General features: G+C 40.0%; 3 protein-coding genes across 3 annotated transcripts; 1 reads left to right on the top strand and 2 right to left on the bottom strand.

Annotated features, from left to right (window-relative positions):
* Positions 1-3,341: 3,341 nt before the first annotated feature.
* On the bottom strand, positions 3,342-3,895 carry LOC116245724 (uncharacterized). The gene has a single exon (XM_031617238.1). The coding sequence runs from the start codon at positions 3,824-3,826 to the stop codon at positions 3,494-3,496; it is 333 nt and encodes a 110-aa protein (XP_031473098.1). The 5' UTR covers positions 3,827-3,895; the 3' UTR covers positions 3,342-3,493.
* A 2,561-nt stretch (positions 3,896-6,456) lies between these two features.
* Positions 6,457-11,893, top strand: LOC116255705 (uncharacterized). The gene is given in 5 exon segments (XM_031631625.2): positions 6,457-6,931; positions 9,373-9,514; positions 9,517-9,567; positions 11,212-11,305; positions 11,385-11,893. Coding segments are annotated over 5 exon segments (930 nt in total). The 5' UTR covers positions 6,457-6,590; the 3' UTR covers positions 11,687-11,893.
* A 3,812-nt stretch (positions 11,894-15,705) lies between these two features.
* On the bottom strand, positions 15,706-18,451 carry LOC116255699 (xyloglucan endotransglucosylase protein 6). Its single transcript, XM_031631613.2, has 4 exons — positions 18,232-18,451; positions 18,003-18,103; positions 17,701-17,894; positions 15,706-16,333 (listed from the first exon to the last, which is right to left on the bottom strand). Exons 1-4 carry the CDS (start codon positions 18,389-18,391, stop codon positions 15,919-15,921), a joined length of 870 nt encoding a protein of 289 aa, XP_031487473.1. The 5' UTR covers positions 18,392-18,451; the 3' UTR covers positions 15,706-15,918.
* Positions 18,452-23,291: the final 4,840 nt, after the last annotated feature.

Below are 23,291 nucleotides of genomic sequence, written 5' to 3' on the forward strand. Positions count from 1 at the left end.
TCTTATCAACGATTGAACCCAAAAGAAGAGAATGATAAGCAAAAGAGAAGGTCTAAAAGTCTAGCTGGGCGGCTTGACCTTTTGTATAATGGGCAAAACCGACGAGTGTGACCATCTATGGAATCTCTCGATATCTTAAAATCATCTGCACATGAAAGAAAATAAAATAGAGCATTTCTTCATTTCTCTGTTTGCAGGTTAACAAAGTATAGCCCAACAACGGACAACCAGCAAAACACATCAGAAAACACAGAGATTTTGCAGACGAAGTACTGACACCCATGAAGGTTCCTCGTGAGTTCAAGGAAGATGTTGCTTGGAAGTTATCTTCCAAGCAGAATTGGAAAAGGATCTGTAGTAGAATAAAGAGAAAACCTGTGAAATGTAGGAGCATTATCCTTGCTGAAAAGATTCCCTTGTTCCCCTATGTGGCTACCCATTAACTGCAATTTCCTTTTCTTGTCTAATGTAGGTCCACCACAGTTGTCACCTCCAAGAAGGCCAGACTAATGGTGAACTCTGCATCTTCCAATAGTCTCTCAAGGGTGTTTGATGGTAGTAGGACAAGTTTTTTGCGGTTAAATTTTTTTCATGGTGTACAGTATCGAGAAAAAAATAGTCCGATCCCTCTGGGGCCAGCTTGCTTTCCTGGTTTCTAAGCCATAACCGTTGTACAGCAGGAGAAATTGTTTCTGTTGGTCTACTGTACGGTGCTAAAAATCTTGCACTAAAGCCGTCTGTCCCTGTATGTGAGAGAGAGAAGGAGAGATCTGTGGAGATTCACAGTTGCAGTACGCACACAAATGCAATGTCTGAAAGGAAACATCTGTCATGTCCCGATATTAACTTTTGTGGTACGCACTTCGAATAAATTCAACCTCTGAAAAGAAAGAGAGAGTCTTCGTGGCAGAATCATTCATGAGTGCATGTGCACATGAAAAGGGCCTCAAAACTTGTTCACAAGGCACCAACCCCACGTGAAGCCCAAAATACTTTGCAGTTGGTGGTGAAATAAAATGGCAGCACACTTGTAGGTCCACTTTTCTTCTTATTTTCAGTGCAAAAGGAATCGATCAGATAGCTTTGGATGATGTGTTGCTTCAGTAATATTCATCCAACTGCCACCTTAGCCAACGGAGTTACGGAGGTTTCTTTCTGAACATGTATAAAAAATTTCTTACAAAGATAAAATACTGAGAACTTAACTTAGAGAAATACAAATAAGGTTGACCCCGACAGCTCTGACCTTTCCCAAGTCAACTTTGGATAGCTTACTAAAACTCTCACCAAGTCTTGAACTCAGATGGATATGCAGTGCTTTACTGACAGTTCTTAGCTGGATCTGTTTCCTGATCCAAGAAAACCATTAAAACCTTGTGTCACCACACCCTTTTAAATGAGTCAATATTTGGGCATGAGGAAGAGCTGATTTGCTATTGTCCAGGCACACAACAGGACCTGCCGGCAAGTTTGGGCTTCCAAGGAGTGTCAATTCATGTGACGGGCATTAACTACACTTACGGTAAATATTTTTTAACATGGTTTGCTGAAATATCGAGTATGTATTCTTAAATCATTCAAAAAACTGAATTCCATGTTTTTAGCTTACTGTTTTTCGGGAAACATGAACTTAAAGAGTGGTACCGCATACAGGATTTGCTTACACGTCAAATCATACCCATGATACATGTCTGCTATTCTTTCTTTAATTTAATTGATGTCATTATGCAACACATTTTAAGTGAAGACAGAGAACTTTGTAGTCTAAGATTGAGACACCCCATGATCCATGCTGGGTTCCTGCTGTTAGAGAAATCTCTCTCTTTCTCTCTTTCTCTCGCTCTCGCTACGTGGAATTACATGATTCGTAGAGCAAATAACTTCGGAATCAACCAAAAGACATACCTCTTCTCTAACACCTACCAGCCCAGCTATTTATAAAGAATAGATCGACACAATGTTTCTTTCAAATTCAGAGTCATTTTACGAAGTGCGCGTCATCGTTACCATCAAATAAATGATGGAATAGATAATAGGATTGGTCTACTTTGTTCAAGAAGTGGGATCCTATTGCAACTGTCTGTATCTAGCTCATTCCTTGGAACGGTGACGATCTTAATGTAACGAAACTGGATTTGTTCTACAGGGTAATTTGCTGAGTATGGAATCATTCAAATTTAAACTTTTGTCCTTCTGATCCACAACCAACATAACTGATCTCCTGCTTAATATGATGGCAGTAATTGTCGGAACACTTGGACTCATATTTGGTTCGGCTAAAATGTCTTCAAGGAAATGAAATGCTGATCTGTTCAAGAAGGAACAATATGAAGCAAACAGGCTCAATCACTTCGGCTCAATGACAGTGGCAATCTTTTTTCCGGACAAACAGTGGCATTTTTTTTTAAAGAACTGAATAAGTATCTCTATTGTTGGTTTTTATCAATTCGACAAATGCAGAAACAAAAGTAAAATAATATCACAGTTCATGGACATTTTGTGCGCATCCATTCGGCGTACAATCATGTCCTGCTCATCCTTTTTCTGATTGAGTTTAACAGGAAAACTGCGAATTGCTAGTCGGACCGATTGATCAAGACCAAGCCATATATGGTACAACCATCCCTCTGTTTAGAGAATATCAATTGCAACCAAGATCAGAAGTCCCCATGATGTAGCAGTGAAGAGCTCTAAGCACTGAATATCAACTAGTTATTTTCCTGATTAATGTACAGAATCCACTATCGAAGATCTTTTTCTGGTCCTTCAGCGAGACTACAGCCATTAGAAATGCCCAATTATGAGAGCTACCGATGTGATCAATATGCTATTCATATTGCAGTAAATTGTTCTAGCCATTGAGTGTCGTTCCGTATTTTCTGCTGTTTTTGCCATAATATAACAATTCATCATTGCAGATCTTTCTTTTATCATATATATATATATATTTAGGATAAAATGATGGAAGTGCAGGAAACACGATTAAAAACATCTACTTGAGGATGCAATTCATTCTGGAAACGCTTATACCCCTGTTTGGATGCTTCGATCCTCACACCATATAATCTTTCTCCGTGTACTTCATATCAGGAAGATGGATAGAGTACAGGGGCCTAATTTACCTAGTAGAGGCCATAAAAGGGGATTCTCCTGAGGATTAAGGCCCTTGTTGATTCTTTCTTGCTGCACCATGCCTATTAATAGTGCATATAAAGGATGGCAGTGAAAGTCTGCCAGACTACCAATAGGCAATTCCTCAGGAAATTTTTCATGTGGAAGCAAGAGTATAGAATGAAGAAAAACATATGCCTTTCCATATGGGCCTTTTGGGGTCGCGAGGATGCCAAACAGATATTCATTTAAATCAATGATACAATACAATATCAGTTTCTTCTATTTCTGAAAGAAAGAGTGATCTATTTAAATCAATATACAGTTTCTTCAATTTCTATAATGTTACAGAACTATTGTGAATCCTATAATATGCCGTAGTCTATACATTTTCTTCAGGACTCTCCCTTCTAGTGACCCGAACATAACAAACAACTGCAATAATCATAGCAGTACCAAGCCCACCAAGAATAACACCACCACCAGCAGCAGATGAACTGCTCTCATGATGATGACCAAGCCTCCGAGCTGCTGCCGGTGCCTCTGCCATCACTGCAATGTGTCTGACAATCTCATCTCCTATAGGAGGAGTAGCTGCCCCCTCTGTGCTTGGTGCCGATTGATCCGTTTGCACTCCAGGTGCATCTGATGCCGTTGAGACTACACAAGTTGCTGCTATAACTAAGCAAATCAGCTGCCACTGAGCCATCGACATGATAGCGATCCTCCAAAGGTATTAGAGAAGGAGCAGCAGAGCTATAATGGATGATGTTTCGTCTCTGCGTTGTGCAGGAATGAGTGCACCCGTGTATGCCTTTTATAGTGCTTCCTTGCCGATCTTCGTGATCTCTATGTTCAATTATTGAACCAGTAAGAAGCAATAATTATTGAACTAGTGGAATCTATTGATAGACCGAAGCATCATGTGACGTGTTGGCTTGGTTGGTACTTGTGTTTAATATTTAGTGAGCAGTAGAACAATCAAAGCGACATATTTGTATTGGGAGATAATGACAGGTTGCCGACTTGTTTTTTTGAGATTGAGAAATCTATATCCACCGGTTTTTTTGAGATTGAGAAATCTATATCGACCGGTGCCAGATCTTGTGATGTCTAGATAGAGTAAGTTATAAGATGCTACTTTCTTAGTACTACAGTTTTCAATCACCATATAGTTCATGATTTGCATGTTTTTGAAGCAGTACTGATGTTGGAGATATCGGATCTTTTATTTACCATGTATATATATATAAACATTCTAATACATTTATAAAAAAACACATTTTGATGTAAAACATGGTTTGGATCAACTTGTTTTTATAGGAACCAGGTGCTTGCAAAATGAAGAAGAATGAACTGATCTTGTACATTTCTCAAACTCTTTGTACAAAGCATTTACTTGTTACTAATAAAGTTAAATAAATAGACGGGGCCGGCAATAAACAAGCACGAACCATTTCCCAGCGAAACTCTTTCCCGGTCGATCACCCGCTCTTCGGACTTTTTGCCGTAAAATTAGGGGGTTCCTTTTTTTTCTTGTCATTCAGAATCCATCCTTCCGATTTGCCGGAATTCGTGTTCGTAACTGATCATTATCGGCCGCCTTTGCTGGCTCTAGCTGATTAGGAAGGAGCAACAAAGGCTCAACAGCTGAGGGGAAAGTTCATCGACTGACGGCAAACTGCAAAAATCGACGCCCTCCCCTCCGCTTGGCACCTTTTTTTTTTTTTTTTTCATTTTGTAAGTTAAAAACTTACAAAAAGAATGCGACGAGGAACAGAGCGAAATTATAAAACGTTTGAACACAGCATTACTAATTGTCATCAAGTTTGAACACTACCCAATTGTCCTTGGGAAAGCTTTGCATAAAAAGAAAAGGTTTTTTAATCATAAGAGGAACATGTATGATTTCATTCAACATAAATTTATATCCACAACCATCAACGGAACATTGGCTCTAGTTCAGCTGTCTCCGCGGCTCCAAAAGCATGGGGAAATTGCACCAAAAGGTTGCTCCCAGTATTAGAGATTGACAAACCTGTTCTACTACCAACTTTGATTGATTCTAAACTTGAGATTCCGAGTACGTGCTTAGAGCATTTAGATTCAGGCTAATGTGGTGTGTCGCATCATAGTTTAAGTACAAGAGTTGTCACCTGAAACAAGGCTATTCATAGCTGTGTGACGAACATGAGGAAGGACGTTACGTTGTTTTACTGAGATTACAATTTGAAACAGGTTTTCCGACAATTCTCAACTGGTCAGAGATCATCTTAGCAGATTGCATGTACTCATTAATCGATGTGCTGCCTTTTTTTAAGCATTGAATCTATTCTTTTAATTGCAGATTCCACACCTTAAGCCAGGTTTCCGAACCCATTACTTGGTTGCGAACAGACTCAGAAAGTGACGAGATGATCCAACTTTAGGTGAAGCTGCAAAGTCGCCAGCCATTGGCCATTGCAGCTCTCATGCCAACACAAATTCTCATTAGATTCACTGTTCTTTATTAACTACATGTAATCAATTGCGTGGATAAGACAGATAGACTTGATTGAACAATACATAGAACAGCAGAATGCCACATGGACTGTGGGTTACTTAGCAGCTTGTGGCCTACGAGAGAAGAAAACTGCATATATCCTGCAATTGATTGTGACTTGCAAATTGACAACATTGTTGCATTAGTCTCAAAATTGTATATGTAAAAATTGGAATGATGGACAAGAAAAACAAAGTAAATCTGTACTCTTGTAAACACAGTTTTTGTTGCAATAGAATTTATTTATGAATTAGTGGTCTCATTCTCTATTATAAAATTTGCTTTCTCGAGATAGCTAGCTTTATCGCTGATGTAAATATTAAGTGAACGTTTCATGGATTGGAATCAAAATTCCTTCTCAAACTGAAATGGAATCAAATTTCTATGTTTCAGTTTCTTGATTCCAAAAATAAAATATATCGTTTGTCTAATAATTTTAATTTTTTAAAATTAAGTATTTTGATTCTAAAATTGTGTGATTATGAATATATCAAATGCCCCTTAAAGTGACACCGCTAAATGGTTCATGTTACCTAAGTAGCGATGTCACTATTAGTGATAGAAACATTAATAATGGCAATGGTTTAGCCGTCGCCATATCTCATATTTGTCGTAGTGTTTGTGTGATATCTCAAAAATTAGGTTTTGCATGATTGTATAATATTTATAAGAATAGTGGATGGAACAAACAGACACAGTGTTCTCGTTCCTAAAAAACAGGTGGAACAATAATGGTCGGACACATGTATGTCTCGTCCTCCCGAAGCCACCCACCCTTCAGGAGACTACATAAATTAAAGGAAAATTTTACGAAACACCGCCCAACTGGATAATATCTAGCGGTGTCGGGCTCAGGGAGAGGGGAGAGAAGAGTATCCTTGCGGAAGGGAACGTTTCCCGGCGGCCGGAGGCTATCAGAAAGATGGGAGGAGGGACGATGAGGGCGGTTGGAAGGGTATTTGGCGTCGGAGCGGTTCGGGGTGGGGCGGTGATCCCCCGGATGCAGCAGCCCTCGGGCGTCCGGAGATCGTCTTATCCGTCCTCAACGTCCGTCTCCTCTGCAGGAGACGGCGATAAGGGGAAAGTCGTTGTCTCCTCTCCGGGAAACGCGGAAACTTCAGTAGCGCGGGGAGCGTCCTGGGAGAATGACGATTGGGAGTTTGCTGACTGCGATCTCTTCGAGCCGGAAATTCCACCACCGAGGTTCGTTTTCGGACCGCCGGCATCTTGGGAGGAGGCTGTCAAGGCCACCGAGGAGCTAAAGGAGACGGTGAATAAGTAAGAATCTTATACCATACGGTTTCTTTCCATAGGTTTTTCTTCGTTTCTAGTTGTTGTATGTTCATCTTGTGAAGTTTTAGCGTGATCATGGCGACGGAGTAACTGTATGGGCTTCATTTCCGGCATCTCTGCATTTTGTTTATCGAGATGCTTGTGTTGATGGTATTTCTTAGTTTCCTTTCGGAATATTGGTTCAAAGATGGGTTAGGACTTTCTTGGTAGATATCCAAAAATTCCATAGTTTGTTCAAATTCGATGATATTTTTCTCTGTTTTTTATGTTTGCATTCATTTTCTTGGGCTGTTTACGGTTTGTTTGAAATCCTGTGGTCAAGTATTGGTCCTTTCTTAGCTACTTCTTTCCTACCCTATCATCGGCGTGGTAGAAAAAGGAATTTTTTTCTGCTTCTTCGCGTCTTTACAGCTATCTAAATGTTCCTTTTGGGGTTACTGGTTCTACCTTTGGCATTGCGGACGCTGTTTTTGAGTCTGGGCTATTGGTCTAACTTTAGCGTTAATAATTTTCTTATTAGGTTTAGGGCCTGTTTGGATGGAGGGAATGGGAAAGAAATGGAGAGAAAGGTTTATCAATCCTGTATTTAGTTGGTTAATGAGGAAGAAGGGAAAGTAAAGGAAAACAAAAAAACATGTTTGGTTGCAAGGGAAATGGAAGGAAAGGAACAGAAAGGAAGGATCCAAAATTGGAAGGAAAGGAACAGTGTTTTTGATGATGTCGGATGGGATATAATGGAGCATTGAGACTGTGGAACTCTGTTCTTACTTGGCGGTTGGCTGGCAGGCGGTCTCAAAGAGAAGCATTGTTTTCTGGTTCTAGACAGTGTTGAAATCTCTGTCAATTATTTTTTTATTTTGGAAGTTAGACTCACCTTAAATATCGAACTATATGAAAAGCTAGACTCACCTTAAATATCGAACTATATGAAAAGCTAGACTCACCTTAAATATCGAACTATATGAAAAGTAATAAAGTTTGGAAGAATATTTTTTTAAAACTTAAATGTCTTAAAGTCGTTTGTCTCGCATGACTGCCAAGATAATGTTTTCATAAAGATGTGAAAATTTGAAAATTTTTTTGATACTTCTACTAAATTAATGGTTGAAAGTATCATACCTTAGCATTTTGATGTTTTCAATATGATGTCTTGCTTGTCCAAATTGCAATTAGTTGGTTGGATTAGATATGAACGGATCTTTGTTCCAAACCAACGAGTGGTTGGTCAAAGTAGTCAATTGGTCACTGCAGTCATTGGTCAACTAACTAATCCCTGAACTATAAATGTATATGTGCATTCTTAATAAAGGTTTAATTTTTCTGTATCTTTTCTCCATATGAATATATGTATTTTATTTATTCAACTTGGGCCGAGTTGAACTGGCTAGTCCTAATTAAGTTTTTAGGGTCTTTGAAAACCTGTGTCCAACTTCTAATTTTGACGACGTTGATTGATATTTATAACAGAGACAAGTGATTCTTGTGTTTCTTCCACTTGTTTTTCGGTGCATTCCTTGAAATTATGTTGACACTTCTATTCACACATTACAGTTAAGACTTCTCTATTGTTATCAGAGGCATTGAACCAGCTGCTTCTGGATTACAGCCCCTAGTATATTATTGATCTTAACTGTCAAGTATAAAGTTGCATGTCATTGTAAGGTCCTCTATGTATTCCTGGAAGAACGAATTGGAAAGTGTATATTCATCATTTCATCTTTTACTAAAGCTTTAGGAACATGACATCCTGTACATAATTACAAAATTTTATTTTATTTTATCTGGTTGCAGGTATTCTTATACGGCATTTGTACTGTCAAAAGTGTTGGTACTTAGGAATTTTTCTGGGGACATAGAAAAGTTAGTTTATTTTGGGTGCAGTGAAGATTAAACAATTCCTCATTTTACCAGAAAAAAAAGAATTGTATAAGTCTGAGAGTTTTATTAGTCAACCTTTCTTATCACGGTGCTCGTCAAAAGAATACAATGCTGCATATTTTCAGGATTTATATGAAACAAAAATATTGGATAAGTCTGTACCAAAACTTCATGTGGACCAAATATCCAGAACGAGTTTTTACTAGGTTCTACAATGTGCCTCCCTAGGAAGAGAACATACCAGTGGTGTGTAGTGTAGGTAAATTTTGGACCTGCTTATGAGAATCGTCCTTGTGAATAATTTTATAATTTTATATCAAATACATTTAGGGATTTTGAATTTAAGATGTTATGTTTCATGCCTTACTTGACTTGGATTGCACTTTGCAGCTGAATCTTGTGTACGAAGTATGAAGTCTATACTTTTGACCGATTCCTTGCAGAAGCATCCATCTGCTAATTATTTTATTTATTGATATGCAGATGGATTTTGATGACCTTTATTGCTTGTTTTGGCTCATATATACTTTATTCTGTGAAATCTTCAGGATGTATTTTCTATCTCCTACTGATGGTAGTGTGGCACCCCATGCTTTGGAGACCTCCAAAGCATCAGAAGATTTGATGTTAAACGAACCTGACACCAAACTTTGCGTGGCTAGTGGTCATGCAGTCATTGCTCCCCAATGAATAATAATGTGTTGCAGGCATTTTCTTTGCTCAATGAGAGGCCCGATGTTCAGGTGGTCTACTTGCTGTGCTATCTTGTCTGTGTTGCTATTATTGTTACTGTGATTAGTTGATGCTGTTTTATAGCTTCTTTATGGTACAACAAATACGAAGCATTTATTGGTTCCTCTTGAGTATCATGGTTGCTGATATCTCAAGTTTACTTAAGAAAAGCTTTGTAAAAGGCAAGAGGCTGTGTTGATTTGAAGGTCGTATTATTAACAAAACTATCGTCTTGGATGTATCAACATGAACTTACTTTACCTGACATATTCAAACATTCAAGGAGCCTGAGAACTGTCTATGGCCTGCTATAAGTTACCGGTATTCTCCTGACACTTGAAGATTGGTAAGTTAACTTGCCAAAGGATCTAAAATCTGATGCAATAAGATGGCCACAGATGAAAAGGCCCTCAACCTTATAGGCTTATACAAAAACCAGCACCGTTTGGCCTTTAGGCTTTGGCCATCTATGTGAATTATACAGTCTCTAATTGACCAATACATCATTATGTTATATAGAGAAGTCATTTTACCATTTCCATAGACCCATGGTTTCATATATGAAATGATAATAAAGGGCATTATAGGACTTGGTGAGTTGGAGGGCATGGGATTGCAAAGGGGAGTGAAAAGGGTATGGTTGGTTAGGATAATATTGTTGGTGTTCTCACCTGAAAACTCCTGGTTGTCCTTTGTGGAATCTGATGCAAAGCTTGGATCCTGAACAGTCTGAACCTACTCCTTCTTTCTCTTGCACAGACACCAAAAATTCCATTGCACATTTGTGTCTTTGTAGCCCACCCCATATTTTATGGTGGCTTTCTGCATGTTTTCTGTTTTCTTAGCATATTTGCTCTTGGCTCAAAAGCTAATCATTTTCCTTTTGTTGGTGAATGCAAATAAATCTCTTATTTCTTCTTCTAGTGCTTTTGCAGTGCCATCTTCTGTTTTGGCCATATAGCTCTTGGACATGGCCATGAGCGACATCATTACTGTAATAAAAGAATTATAGCAACTTTGTCATCTGATGAGATCATAACTTTTGTCATATGATGTTATCATAACTTTTATCATCTGGTGATCTCATTAGGGAGTTCAAACTTATTTTGAAGCTTATACTTTCTTGTTTATTTATTTTCTTTTATAGCAATATCTCAACCCTTCAGCTTTCTTAAAAATATGGATATATGAGAGTGGTGGAAAAGTCAACCATACTCATGTGGATGAGGGAAATTGTGTAATAGAAAACTGGAAGTTCCAATAAAAAAATCATCCTTAGTTATCTTTATGTTTTGTGTTGCTAATGCTTGAATGTGAGGACAAATCCTACAAGCAATCCTGGTATTACCATATGCCTTATGTTGTGTGAGCAATAATCTGCAGAGTATAGTAATATCTTCCACATTTCTCAAGATTTCTTTCGATAATTTAATTATGCCTCGTTGGTGTACAGAACATACTTGTGAGTTAAGACTTGAGAATTAAGACCAGTATGGTTCATGTTGTACCAGGTTCTCAACGTATTGTTTTAGCAACTCTAGGGTATGCCCCATCAAGTGTCACTTGGTGTTCTGGTTTTCATGTAGGGTCAATAACACATGGGTATTTTAATGAAGCAGTTTTCTGTGTGTTTTCCTGATTTGTCTGTTCTGCAGAATATGGTTGTTTCACTTGCATCAGACCCAAACATTTGGGAAGCTGTTCTCAATAATAAGAAGGTTTTGCAGTTCTGCCAGTCAAATAATACAAGTTAGTGGTGCTTAATCACAATTTCTTTTTCATTGCAGAGTGTAGACGTATCTCGTCTAATAGCTTTCTTTTCTTTCAGGTCTTTTCACTAAAGATGCTGCTGAGAGTGTGTCAATAAGTGAGAATTTTGAAAGTCTTGGAGTAGATGATGCAACCTCTGATGGAAAAGAAGGTGGATTTCAGACCTTCTTGAGGGAGATGAAGCTGAAAATGTCGGAATTTATTGGCAAGGTCTCTGAAGTTGCTCTGAGTTTCATAGGACTGGGCCCTAAGGAAGACTCTAGGGACGCCAACAAGGACTTCGTTGAAACAGCAGTTAAAACATCTTTCATGCTTGCTGTGGTGGTAATCTTCGTGGTTGTCCTGAAGAGGATGCCCTAGGAAGCAGGTCTCCTTGTATAATTTGCTGACAATACTACAAGCATGGGTATGTTCTGAAAATTTGGCCGTAGTGTTCTTCTCCTTGTACATATGCCGGAAACCGTAACTGGAAGATTTGAATACCTCTTCTCTCTGACATCTGGGAAGAAAAAACTAGTATATGCGCTTGCTTGTCTATATATTTATCTTAGGATATTATTACGTTAATGCTGCATATGATAGCTGTTACCTTTCAGTTGCCCTTCTATCGTTGGTTTCTTGACATGAACTTGTTGAGACCTCTAAGCTGATGTCGGCTTATGAAGTTCAAGTTGAAGGCAGTTATTACTTCAACGCGCAGTGTGCTTAACTGCTTATGGGATCATTTCTGGGGAAATAATAATAATAATAATAATAATAATAATAATGTATTATTATTACTATTGTTATTGCTATTATTATTATTACTACTACTACTACTACTGTTGCTTTTACTATATCTAGCCTACCCTTCATTTTGTATGATGATGATGTTACTGGATCACAAACCTTAAGGTCTTTGGGAAATTGTTGAGGCAGTTACCAATGTGAAGCTTCGGCAGTGGTGCATACAATGGAATGCGAAACGTCGTTTGCTCTTTCAATCGGAAGATGGCTGTTAGGAATGAGAAAAAGGTTCTTGTTTGAAGTATTGGCTATAGGTCCGCTACTGGAGTGAAGTGAGGTGCGGAGGTTTAATTTCGTATTTGAGTAAAGGCGGAGTGCTTGTACTAGTAGAGCTTTCAGAACCGTGGGTGAGTAATCGTGGGGCAGAACTACCGCATTTCAAAGCCGTCGTTAGTGTACACCAAGAAAGTTGAGCGGCCATCTAGGAAATGTGGCCGCCCCTGGCAGAAGATCCGACCAGTGGTGGTCCTGTATCTGGCTGTGCTCTCCTCCGCCTTACGCTACAACCATGAAGCCATTACATATGTTCCCTTCACAGGTATTTAGCCTATCAAGAAAATGACGTCTTTACATTGTTTGGTTACGCCGTGGGAAGCCATTTCTAGGCGAGCATTCCCTTCATGGTGAAATTTAGGGTTGTTAATAAGTCCAATTTAAATCCGATATCTGATCAAACGTTATCAAAAATCAGATACAGAAAAAAGATTTAGTATCTGAATAAGATTTCAAATCAAATTCGGATATATAAATGACATCCAATCGGATTTGGATCTAAGCAAATATTGTTCAGACTCGAATTTGGGTTTGGATTAGATATAGTTTGAATAATATGTTATGTTCAATATGCATAATCTGATTTGGATTTGAATGTTAATCTAAAAACTGGATTCAGGTCAGTGTGGATTATGAATTTGGATTTTGGAATCAGATTGTCTATACATTTTTCTTTTTCCTAATTGAATTTTGAATTTGAATATATCGATATTCAAACAAGCGGTCTAATTTGAATATGGTCAGTTGACATTCCTAATGAAATTGATTGAGATGTCTGGGGATGAAACATTCACGCAGCGGATGTGCAATTTTTCTCTAGTTGTCTTCTACAAGTTCACTGTTTTTCGCATTGAAGACAAACTGTTGACTAAAATTTTGCCAGCAGCAAAAAATAAAACGGGTGGTCTTAGTTAATTTTTTGGAGGCATTCAAATTATCCTTGCCCTAGTTAATGTGGTTCACTGCAGTGAATTTGAGTTTTATGAATTTACTTCAGCAAACCACGCAATTTGATGCCGCCTTCAGTCTTCAACTTGGTGGCAGCCTACATCCTTATGGTGTGGCAGAAGGCTGGGTTAAAAAAAACTCGGAGAACAAACTACATGTATATGATGCTTTTTTGTTGCTTCCTTTCGTTGCACGAGGAAGAACAGAAAGGAAATTGATTAGCACGAGGCATTGTCTGTTCATGTGTTCAAAATGGAGCAGAGTCACAACGCAAACAGAATTTTGGCAGTACGTAATACATTTGCAGGAGAGAACAGTGATGGCCCGATGACCCCTCCTTGGTTGGTTGATCATGGCGACTAATTCATGCTCTGTGTCAGCCATGATTGATCTAAGGAAGAACAGGAACCCCCTTGAGAAGGTGGCCAAGTATCAAACCAGGCAGATGAGTGGAGTCCATGAATTGACAAGTTAGGTTGCTACATTCTCTTCAGTCATCATTCTGCACCTCTGGTGATGAGTTCCTCTATGGGTTGCAAGCTTTTCTTGGCTGGAGAGCCGTTGGTAAAGTAAGTGAAGCACTGGTTCCATTCCACCGAGGAGCAAAGCCTGGCAGAAAAGCTCTTTGGAACACTGAAAAAGTGCGCCTATGCGTTCTTTTCTTTTTCTCCTCCGAGCTTGTGATTCTTTTTTTGCAAACTTTAATAAGTGAAGGCCTGTTTGATCTTTTCTTGGCAGATAGGGAGATTCTCTCATGGATGCCGTAGCAATTTGTTTGTGCCTTCTGGGCATTAATATTCTAAAATTCATGCTGAAGGGCCTCTTCTTTGAACTCTCCAAGATGAAGCTCTAAGTGATCTTACAGTATAATGAGAAACCACGACATAATTAGTTTGTTCTTGCCTTGGAGCTTTCCTGCTATTGGGATTCAATAACAAGAAGACTCAAACTCTATAAGAATCTCCAAGTAGTCTCAACTGAGCAATGGTGAGACTCTATGGGAGGCATAAGTTGCCTTGTTGAGTCGACCTACTCTTACCACAAAATTGTTCCGTGGTTTTACATGATTTAAAGCGAATGATTTTGGCATTTCATCCTACTGTAAACTGTGGGGCGATTTCTTCTTTCATCTTTTGCGAGACACGTTAATAAAAGCGAATTCGTCCAAAGTGGTGGCCATACTAAAGTAAATGGTTCCTTTAATAAGAATCTCTCTCTCTCTCTCTCGCTCTCATATGGAATTAGTAAAATTCTAGGGTTTTTCACTAATCAGGAAAGATGGTGGTTGTGATATCCTTTCAAGTTGTTGTGAGAAGAATTGAAGCGAATGCTTCTTAACAATAAATGTGAAACTTATGAGGCTCCCCATCTCACAACTGCTCATTTCAATTCCTTGTTAGAAGAAACTTAACTGTCATAAATGAGAAGCCCTGAATCCAAGCCGATTTTCACTCGCACGTCGAGACGAGGGGTGACAGATAGCGACTTGATGTGTAATGCAACCTACGTACAAGAGGAGTGGGTGGCCCTCAATTTATGAGTTTCGCCGGACCCAGACGGATCCCCTCCCGTGTGGGGCTCTTAATAAATTAAGCTCTCTCTCTCTCGCTCTCTGCGCCAATTAATCTACCACCAAGTTCATTTCTCTCTAAAATTCTGTATTTGGCATATCTAAAAAACCATTATAATATCCTAATGACTCAATTCTGGTATAATATCTTGGCGCTGCAATTGGTGTGGCTGCAATCTTTATTCGAGTGACAGTGACAATCTTATTCGAGTGACAGTGACCTGAGGTTTTCTTTTTTATTGGCAACCAGTGATCAGGCAGATTCCTGACGAAATAAAGAAGTTGAAGCTTATCATCGCATAGAAATGGAAGAGACCTTAAACCTCAACACCAACAACTTGGACAGGAATGAGAAGTGTGAAATGAATCACGAAAGGTGGAGCACCATTTTTTCAGTCATAACTGAGATGCATCCGTTTTAGATGCCCCTCCACTGTGGATTCCCTATATTTCTGTTTTTACTGTTCTGAACATCTTAAACGCCCAAAAGCAAGCCATTTATTTCTTAAACAAAAAGAAATTGATAAAAGAAACAAGCGAGGTTTTCTCTCCTGTTTTGCCTTGCCCAGAGACATGCCTCGTAAAAATGGGACTCAGTTACTCAAGTCCGAGGTAAGGGGGCGCTGATTTAATTACGCAAGCAATCACCGGATTCAATCACTGCTACGGCATTCGAAAACAGATACGCTAGAGAGTCGAGTTCCTTGCCTCCTTCAACGACACTCTTAGCTGCTGAAGCAGATTGCAGCAAACTCCAAATAACTTTTCTTTTAGCAACACAAACCACAAAAGGACGCAAAAATGAACAAACCGACATGATTGATTAAGATTCCTGAAGGCAAAGTTTTACAGCTGACAGTAAAACCAAAAAGGAAAACTAAAAAAACAAAGAGCGCTACCCTTTTTCTTTTTATATGTACAAAAAATACCCCCACCCATACGTGTCAAAACACGTTGACACGTGCGACGGAGCATGCCGCCAACGCCACTACCAGCAGCAGTATGGTATGGATCATCATCTCCGCTCGCACTCCGCTGGCTTGGTCGGGAACCTCGCCGTGTCAGTGCAGTAGTCGTACACGAGCTGCTTGGCCCGTACCCACATCAGCTGGTGGGTCTGGTGCACGCTAAGCTCGGCCATCACCGGCTTCTCCCACCAGAACCTCTCCTGGTCCGTCTGGCCGCCTGTCTGGCACCTCCCCATCTCCTCCGGCTTGCCAGAGCACTCGCAGCCGTCAATCTCAAACCCTCTGTAAGTGGAGATGAACGGCGCGTGGCTCCAGTCGGTCTTTACCCTTCCCCCTTGGGTTGCCCAATCGTCTGCGTTCCAAATGGAGCTATATACTCCCATGGCTTGGTCCTTGGGAAACGGAATGCCTTGTTTCTCCTTGTTGGAAAAGACTCTTACAGGCGTATCATCCACCATGAATCTGAAAATGAACATCAACATATTAGATTTTCAAAACGGTAGTGGAAGATTGTGGTTTTCTTCAGGAAAGTAAAAGTACGGTCAGGTCCTGTACACTGTTGGTGAGCATTTGAGCTGGTAAGCAGGTAAGATAGTTCATGCTATTTGCTTTCTTACTTGCTGTTATATTGAAGAACATTGATTGTGAAAGTAAAGGAAAAAGAAAAAAACAAAAGACAAATATGGAAAAAGAAAAAAACCATTAGATTGGTCTCGTTTGTGGTAATGTGGAAAAAAAAAGCAAGTGTAAGGTTGCATTGATTAATAGTTTTGCAAAGCATGACAAAGAGACATTAGGAAGACAAAGCACTTCAGAGTGCCATATGCGGATTCAGAAGCTCAAATTTCAAACAAAGCACGAGATTGAGTATCCTAAGTACTGTATTGAGAAATGGAAATGGCATTAATCTACGTTCAATAAAAGACGAAGCACTTCAGAGTGTCATATGCGGATTCAGAATCTCAAATTTTAAACAAAGCACGAGATTGAGTACTAACTACTGTATTGAGAAATGGAAATGGCATTAATCTACGTTCAATAAAAATGGTCGTAGGAGGCTTTTTCAGCTTTTCATGTGCTTTTTGTAGATAAAAAAGAGTACACTGTAAAAAGTAGGCACATGGTTTTGTCATTTTCTCTTGCAACGAGATAATGCTTGTACTTGAAAAAGAAATCCACGATGAGAACAACTGGCTTTTGAACGGGAACAAAGCAAAGCATAGAGAAAACACAGTAATTCAGACGTGGAGAAATGGAAATGAAAATTTCCTATACATTGCATTACAGAGAAATGAAACCAAATGAAAATTCATGACTCCTGACCCCCGTCGCTTGTGTTCCTATGCCAACTCTCAGAACACCACGCAGGACAGAAGGAGTGCGTATGGTGGTCGATTTTTTCCCATATAACTGAGGATGATTTTCACCATGACAACTGACAAGAATCATGACTCCTGACCCTCTTCATAATTCTGTCAGACTTCCCCAGCTGTGTAAAAAATTATGAAGTAATGCACTAAACACCTTTATCACATTTTACATCGCGTATTTATTCTCATTGCAGGACTTACAGAAGTATTCTTCAATAACTCCAATCATTCTTCAAATGCCAAACAAGATTTTTGAAAAGAAAAAGAAAAAAAAGAAGGAGAGAGAACGATGACCTCTCTTGATCACCTTTTGGCATCGCCCGGTTAAGTAACTAGCAATGAAAAAGAAAGACAAGAACTATCAACTCTTTTTAAAATACACCAAAGCATTTGGCAGATATCTAGCAAAAGACCTCTACAGTACGACTGATGAAACGAGGGAGAGAAAGAGAGACTTACACTACTTGCTGGTGATTCCAAAGCAAAGAGTAGTAGTGGAAATCCTTGGTTGGATCAAACCACAGATTGAGCCTCTGCTCCCTATTCCCCACACCATTGACATAAACATTGGTCTGCACCAGGTATGGTTCACCGGTTGTGTTCCCCAGGAACTCAAAATCAAACTCATTGTGAGCAGGACCATCGGAAGCCATCTAGAATAAAACAGCACCAACAAGATTAGAAACCATCAACAACCCATATCATCAAAACCCAGTAAAAGCACAGAGAAACAGAAAAAGAGAAGCGCAACAGAAACACACGTAGAATGCAGTGACAGTTCCAGCAGAATCCCCCTCAACAAGCTTGATCTGCATAGTCGCCTTCCCGAACAGATACTTGTTCTTGGAGGCAAAACCGGCCCCTGAAATCAAACGGAAAAAGAAAACCAACGAGTCAGGAACTTCAACGGAAAAAGCGTCAAACACTCTGAAAGTTAAAAGAACAACAAGAGTCGAAGCAGACACACTGAGCGTTCCACAACATTCCTACCGGAAGAGCTATCAAGCTTGAGCTTCAATGTCTCCCCCTCGTATTCAAGGTGATCGGAAGCCCAGCTGGGCTGAAACAGCTCATCGAACCTCGCGGAGTGAACCCAGATTGAGCCCACCATCAATGCATAAACGAGGAACCAGGAGAGCCTGGACTCCATGTTTTGTTCAAGAAATGATGAGAAAGAGCAGCTAACAGAAAGAAACGAGCTATGGATGAAGACGAGAGACCGTAGCCAACACATGTCCATATATATAGCTGTAGGGAACAGTGCCACGTAGGAAGGTGGGCCCACTCTAGACCCGAGTAGAGCGGGGTCCATGTCAGGCAGGTAGCCGTTGCCACGCACGCTCTTGCTGAGCTGTGAATTGGAGCGCACGCTCTCGCTGAGCCAAAGGCAACCCGTTTTCGGGTCACGGTGCAAAAAATGAATCTGGGTAGGGAATCCGGATAATTGCTCTGGCCTTAGGGTCCACCAAGATCCGACCCGTTTACATCCGGCGTTCAGCCTGGTGGCCGAGGGAACGTTGGACACGACACGTCGCTTTCTTACTCGAACCAACCAACCAACCAGAGAAAGCCACGCGAGCAGAGACAGCTGCTTTGGAGCAGACTGTACAGCTGGCAAGAAGCCGTACGGGGTGTGGGGGCCACGCCAGGGCCAGGCGGAGCCCGCACCCTCTGCCCCCATTTAAAGGAGAGCGATGACGTTATCGGCCAGCTGGCTGGCAGCCGGGCCGATGCGGATTTTACTTCAATACCCTTGGAGCCCGTTTACTCGGACGGTCGTGGGTTGTCTCGGGGGAAATGACTGGATTGTCCTTGCCGGGTTGGTTTTTAACCACTACCCAACTTCGCTGGCTCGATCGTAGCCAAAATATAATTGTAAGTTGCGTATTTTTCAAGAAATGTTTTTAAGTAATCAATCAATCTATCTAGGGGGACTCTTTAATTTGGCATTTTAAGAAGACAATCAATGCATTCATCATCAAACTAAAAGGCTAGGCTAGGTTATAAACGACAAGGAAGAGGGTTTATAACGAAAGTAAGTCGGCGTCGCTCGGTTGACTACAAGAGAAGCCAAACGTCTCTCTCTTTTTTCCGGCTTTGTGTATTGGCTTTCGTGCAAAAAACAAAAATATGTATAGTGAGACCGCCTTCATATTCATATTCATATTCAAGGAGAAATTTATCCCTTGCATCTCCATCTCTGCGTTCCCAAGAAATTGCCTTTCGTATTTCATTTCACCGCAGGTTAAAAAAAAAAAAAAATTACCACGGCCTTGCACTTTGTAAAAAGAACGGGCGTCCTTGCCCCCTCGCCCTAGCTATAAATTCCCATTTACGTTGCTACCAGAGCTCAGTACACCCCTAGGTATGCGTGTAATTTTCAAGTCAAGCAGGCCTACTGTTCGGTACTAAATGCACGTAACTTTTACTGCAACTGCAATGCAATGTGGCCGTTAAATTTAGAGCAAAGGTCAGTAGTAGCGTTTCTTTCGGCTTTACTTTTGATTTCAGATCTAAACTCAATATTGGATCCGATTATGCACCCCAAAAAGAAAAAAACCTAATGTTGTGGGAGCATATTTTCTGGACGCTTGTGAAGCATATAAGCGCCATGCACGTACCCTCTTTTTTTTTTTTCCCTTTTTTTGAACGTATGAGCTGGACCATGTTTGGCAGGAAGAAGTGGGACCCGGAATAAATGAAACAAAACCCTAAAATCATATTTATGAACCCGGCCGCTGCATTTTCCGTTCACCGGTGAAATTTGAATCTCAGGAAAGACGAAAATAGTGAAAAGGGAAAAAACCGAGGGTGGAAACGTCATCTCGAGAATGACAATGACGTCTCCAAGTTTTTCACGTGAAGAAAAGGAGTGCAAGTTTTGGACTACTATGTGGATGCTTCTTTGCAACCAAAAGCTTCCACGGAATATATATATATATATATATATATATATTCACAGATGAGGATTGTACAGCAGATGTACTTTGAAAGCAATGGAGATCGCGAACACCAGACTTCCTAATAATCTGTTCATCTTCATGAAGTTGGTCATTCCTTAAAAATATTTTGGTTGACAATCGAAACTGGGTTTGTGAATAACTCAGTTTTGATAAAAAAAAAAAAAGGTTAGGATAATTTAGCCCGTGATCAAGTCTTTCATAGAAATCACCGTTTTCACCTTGTTACCCAAACACAAACCAGGTCCCTAAAACCGGTTTAAAAACTAGCTTTTGGGAAAACCTGAGTTTCACAAATGATGTTTTCTACTAAGAGTATACTCCAAACACAATAAAAAAAACTTTTGTGATAATATTGTTGCAGTATTTTTAAAGCCAAAGTTAATTCCCCACATCTTCATAATATATAGTTATGACATTATTAACCCCAAAAATAATCGAAGCTGCAGATGGATCATGATCTTTATGCGTTAGATCATGAACTATACGTGCAGTTTAGGAACTTTGTCATGACTCTGCGGTTACCGCATAAACTCCAGGGTCGAGGAACTTAATTGGCACTTACAAACTGACGTTGTTGCAGAACTTCTTTACTTTCCATTAAATTTCGATGAGGAAGTTCCAACCCCATTTCTATTGAATGAACATTTAGGGTTCATGGATGACAATGGCCCATTATTTAAGTCTCTTGGATTTTGATGCCTTTTATCAAGCAAGGATGCTTTTTCCGAAAGAGACAACCGCCATAAAAACACTTGGGTGGTGTTGTTAGGAGGATGCGGAGCTTAAAGAATTCACGGATACGCATCCCAATATATGCTGTTCACCCAACTTGGGGATGAAGTTTGATAAAAAAAAAAAAAAGAGTCAAGTTTCGTATATTTTATTGAGCAGTTCATGCATTAAACATGACCAAGTTGGTAATAAAGCTTACAAGTTATAAATAAGAAAAAACTTAATCGCTTTTCATCAGGCATATGGGATTAAGACGATTGTTAATTTGTTGAGATGTGAAATTTGTAATAGTTAATTGAATCTTACAAGCTGGATTGCAAATGGGTCTGAGCTAAGTATGTTGGAGATCGAGTTAGACTTGGAGCCACCGTAGCTAAAAAATGACAAATGCTTAACGGCTAAATGAACGTCTCTCGCTACAATGCCAAAGCTTTTGATGCATTCGAGAACAGATCGAGTAAAAGAGAAAGCTGTCAAAGTCTTCTTAATTAATGGCCTGCTAATTGTGAATGACCAACTGCATCTAGGAGTTGATTTCTCCACTTGAATGCCGCATAAAGAAAAGAAGAGAATTCTTAACACCATACGACTTGGATCCTCCAGTGTATGAATTTGAAACGTCCTGCTTACTCACTGGTTTGAATCTGTTCTTTCGTATATTCGGCTGATTCATATATTAGTTCATTTCCTTTACGATATTTATGTGATGTAGGAGCGCATTTATACGCAAATATTTTACACAAATACACGCAGACAGTTCATTCAAATCAATGGTTGTCTTCATTTATGCAACATTTACACCATTTTCGATAAGGTACTGCTGTCTCCACCGAGTTATTTAGATGTTTTTATTGACTTACTTAAGTGCAGTTTCAACGGTTCACGTGTGGTGGATTTGCACAAGAGCGCCCACCAACACACACACACATTCATCGGCCTTGGGTATATTGTTATCTCATCTGGAACATGGTTGGCAAACATTACGTCAATATCAATTTAAAAAGAAGAAGAAATTTGCCCGTTTCACTGGGATGTGTTCACGTGCAATCTTGCGCGTGATAGATCTAACCATTCCCAACCTTCTGCACCATACGAGCGGATTCCAAGGAATTACGAATGACGAAACCAGGAGGTCTCTCTTTCTCACACGCACACACCAATTAACCACATAAAATATGTTTCGGATGGATAAACGAAAGGACTTTTGAATCATTTCGTTTGCGTAAATGTACGTAGAAGGAATTCTTGATACAAAAGCCTCACAGAATGGGTCAAGGTTGCTTCGTTGATTTCATATAATCTCAAAAGCTGGATTCGTTCTAAACCATGAAGATAACACGGAGATTAAGAAAAACTGAAAAAATTAACAAGCTTTCTGATTTCATGATACTACCGACGGGATCCAACAGGAAACCTTCGCTTTATGTCATCACCTCACATTCCATTTGGTTCCGGTTGAGAACGACAGCAGTCTCTTGCTTTTAGTAGAGCGTCAACTTGCAGATTCTCACAGAAAAAATGGCGCACAATTCATCCATGCGGGTCCATCAGTTTCAAAATTTCAAATAGCAATTCCCTGCTAATGAAGTGCCATGGGGTCAGGCCGAGGAAGAACCCAAGGAACTCAGAATGGATAAGCATGAAAAGGGGTGCAGATGTTCTGAATCTCAAGCAGAGGGGCATAGTGAGGCGTATAGGCTCTGAATATGCATCAATCGGATTCATAAATGGAGAAAATATGACGCGTGAACTGCCCAATCATTCAGAATGATTCGTCAAAATCTGAGACAGGTCGCCAAAAATGGTATATATATAGAGAGAGAGAGAGAGCCTTTATGACAGTCAGGAACAGGCTGTAATAGTCATCATCTTCCCTTGTATTTATTTGCTGCAGACCACCAAAACCCACGCCATCTGCATTCCCTTACTAGTTCTCTGTGTCAGCTAGGGAAGAGGGGTTGAGAGGACACAAGTAGAGGTGGTAATCCGGCCAACAAGGCAACATAAAACAGCTAGCAACTGGGTGTCTTTGGGTGCAGTTGATGGGCTAATCCATGGGTTTCTTTGGCTGCAGTTGATGGGCTTTCCAGCGGGGCCTCAAACTTTTCACAAGATTGACAACAACTTTTGGACCTGGTGCAGGCCGCAATGGGCCTCCTCCCTTCCCCAAATGGCATACCAAGATTAGATAGATAAGAGAGAGTGAGAAAGGGAGAGAGAGCAGGAACCTTTGGACTCGAAGTGGTTTTTTCTTGAGAGTGAACTTCAAGTGAGCGCTGCTCGCCGCCAATGGGCAACCAGGACAGCGCCACGAGGGAAGCTCACGGTAAAAGGCCCGGGGAGACGAGAAGAGGA

Source organism: Nymphaea colorata, chromosome 1 (genome assembly GCF_008831285.2).
Source record: "Nymphaea colorata isolate Beijing-Zhang1983 chromosome 1, ASM883128v2, whole genome shotgun sequence".
Lineage (NCBI taxonomy): Eukaryota > Viridiplantae > Streptophyta > Magnoliopsida > Nymphaeales > Nymphaeaceae > Nymphaea > Nymphaea colorata.

Excerpts from the sequence above, each read along its gene's own strand:
- LOC116255699 (XM_031631613.2), bottom strand. The coding sequence starts at position 18,391 with ATGGAGTCCAGGCTCTCCTGGTTCCTCGTTTATGCATTGATGGTGGGC. Across the intron at positions 18,104-18,231 it reads CAAGCTTGATAGCTCTTCCG|GGGCCGGTTTTGCCTCCAAG; the intron begins GTAGGAATGTTG and ends GTTTGATTTCAG. Across the intron at positions 17,895-18,002 it reads GAACTGTCACTGCATTCTAC|ATGGCTTCCGATGGTCCTGC; the intron begins GTGTGTTTCTGT and ends GTTTTATTCTAG.
- LOC116245724 (XM_031617238.1), bottom strand. The coding sequence starts at position 3,826 with ATGTCGATGGCTCAGTGGCAGCTGATTTGCTTAGTTATAGCAGCAACT.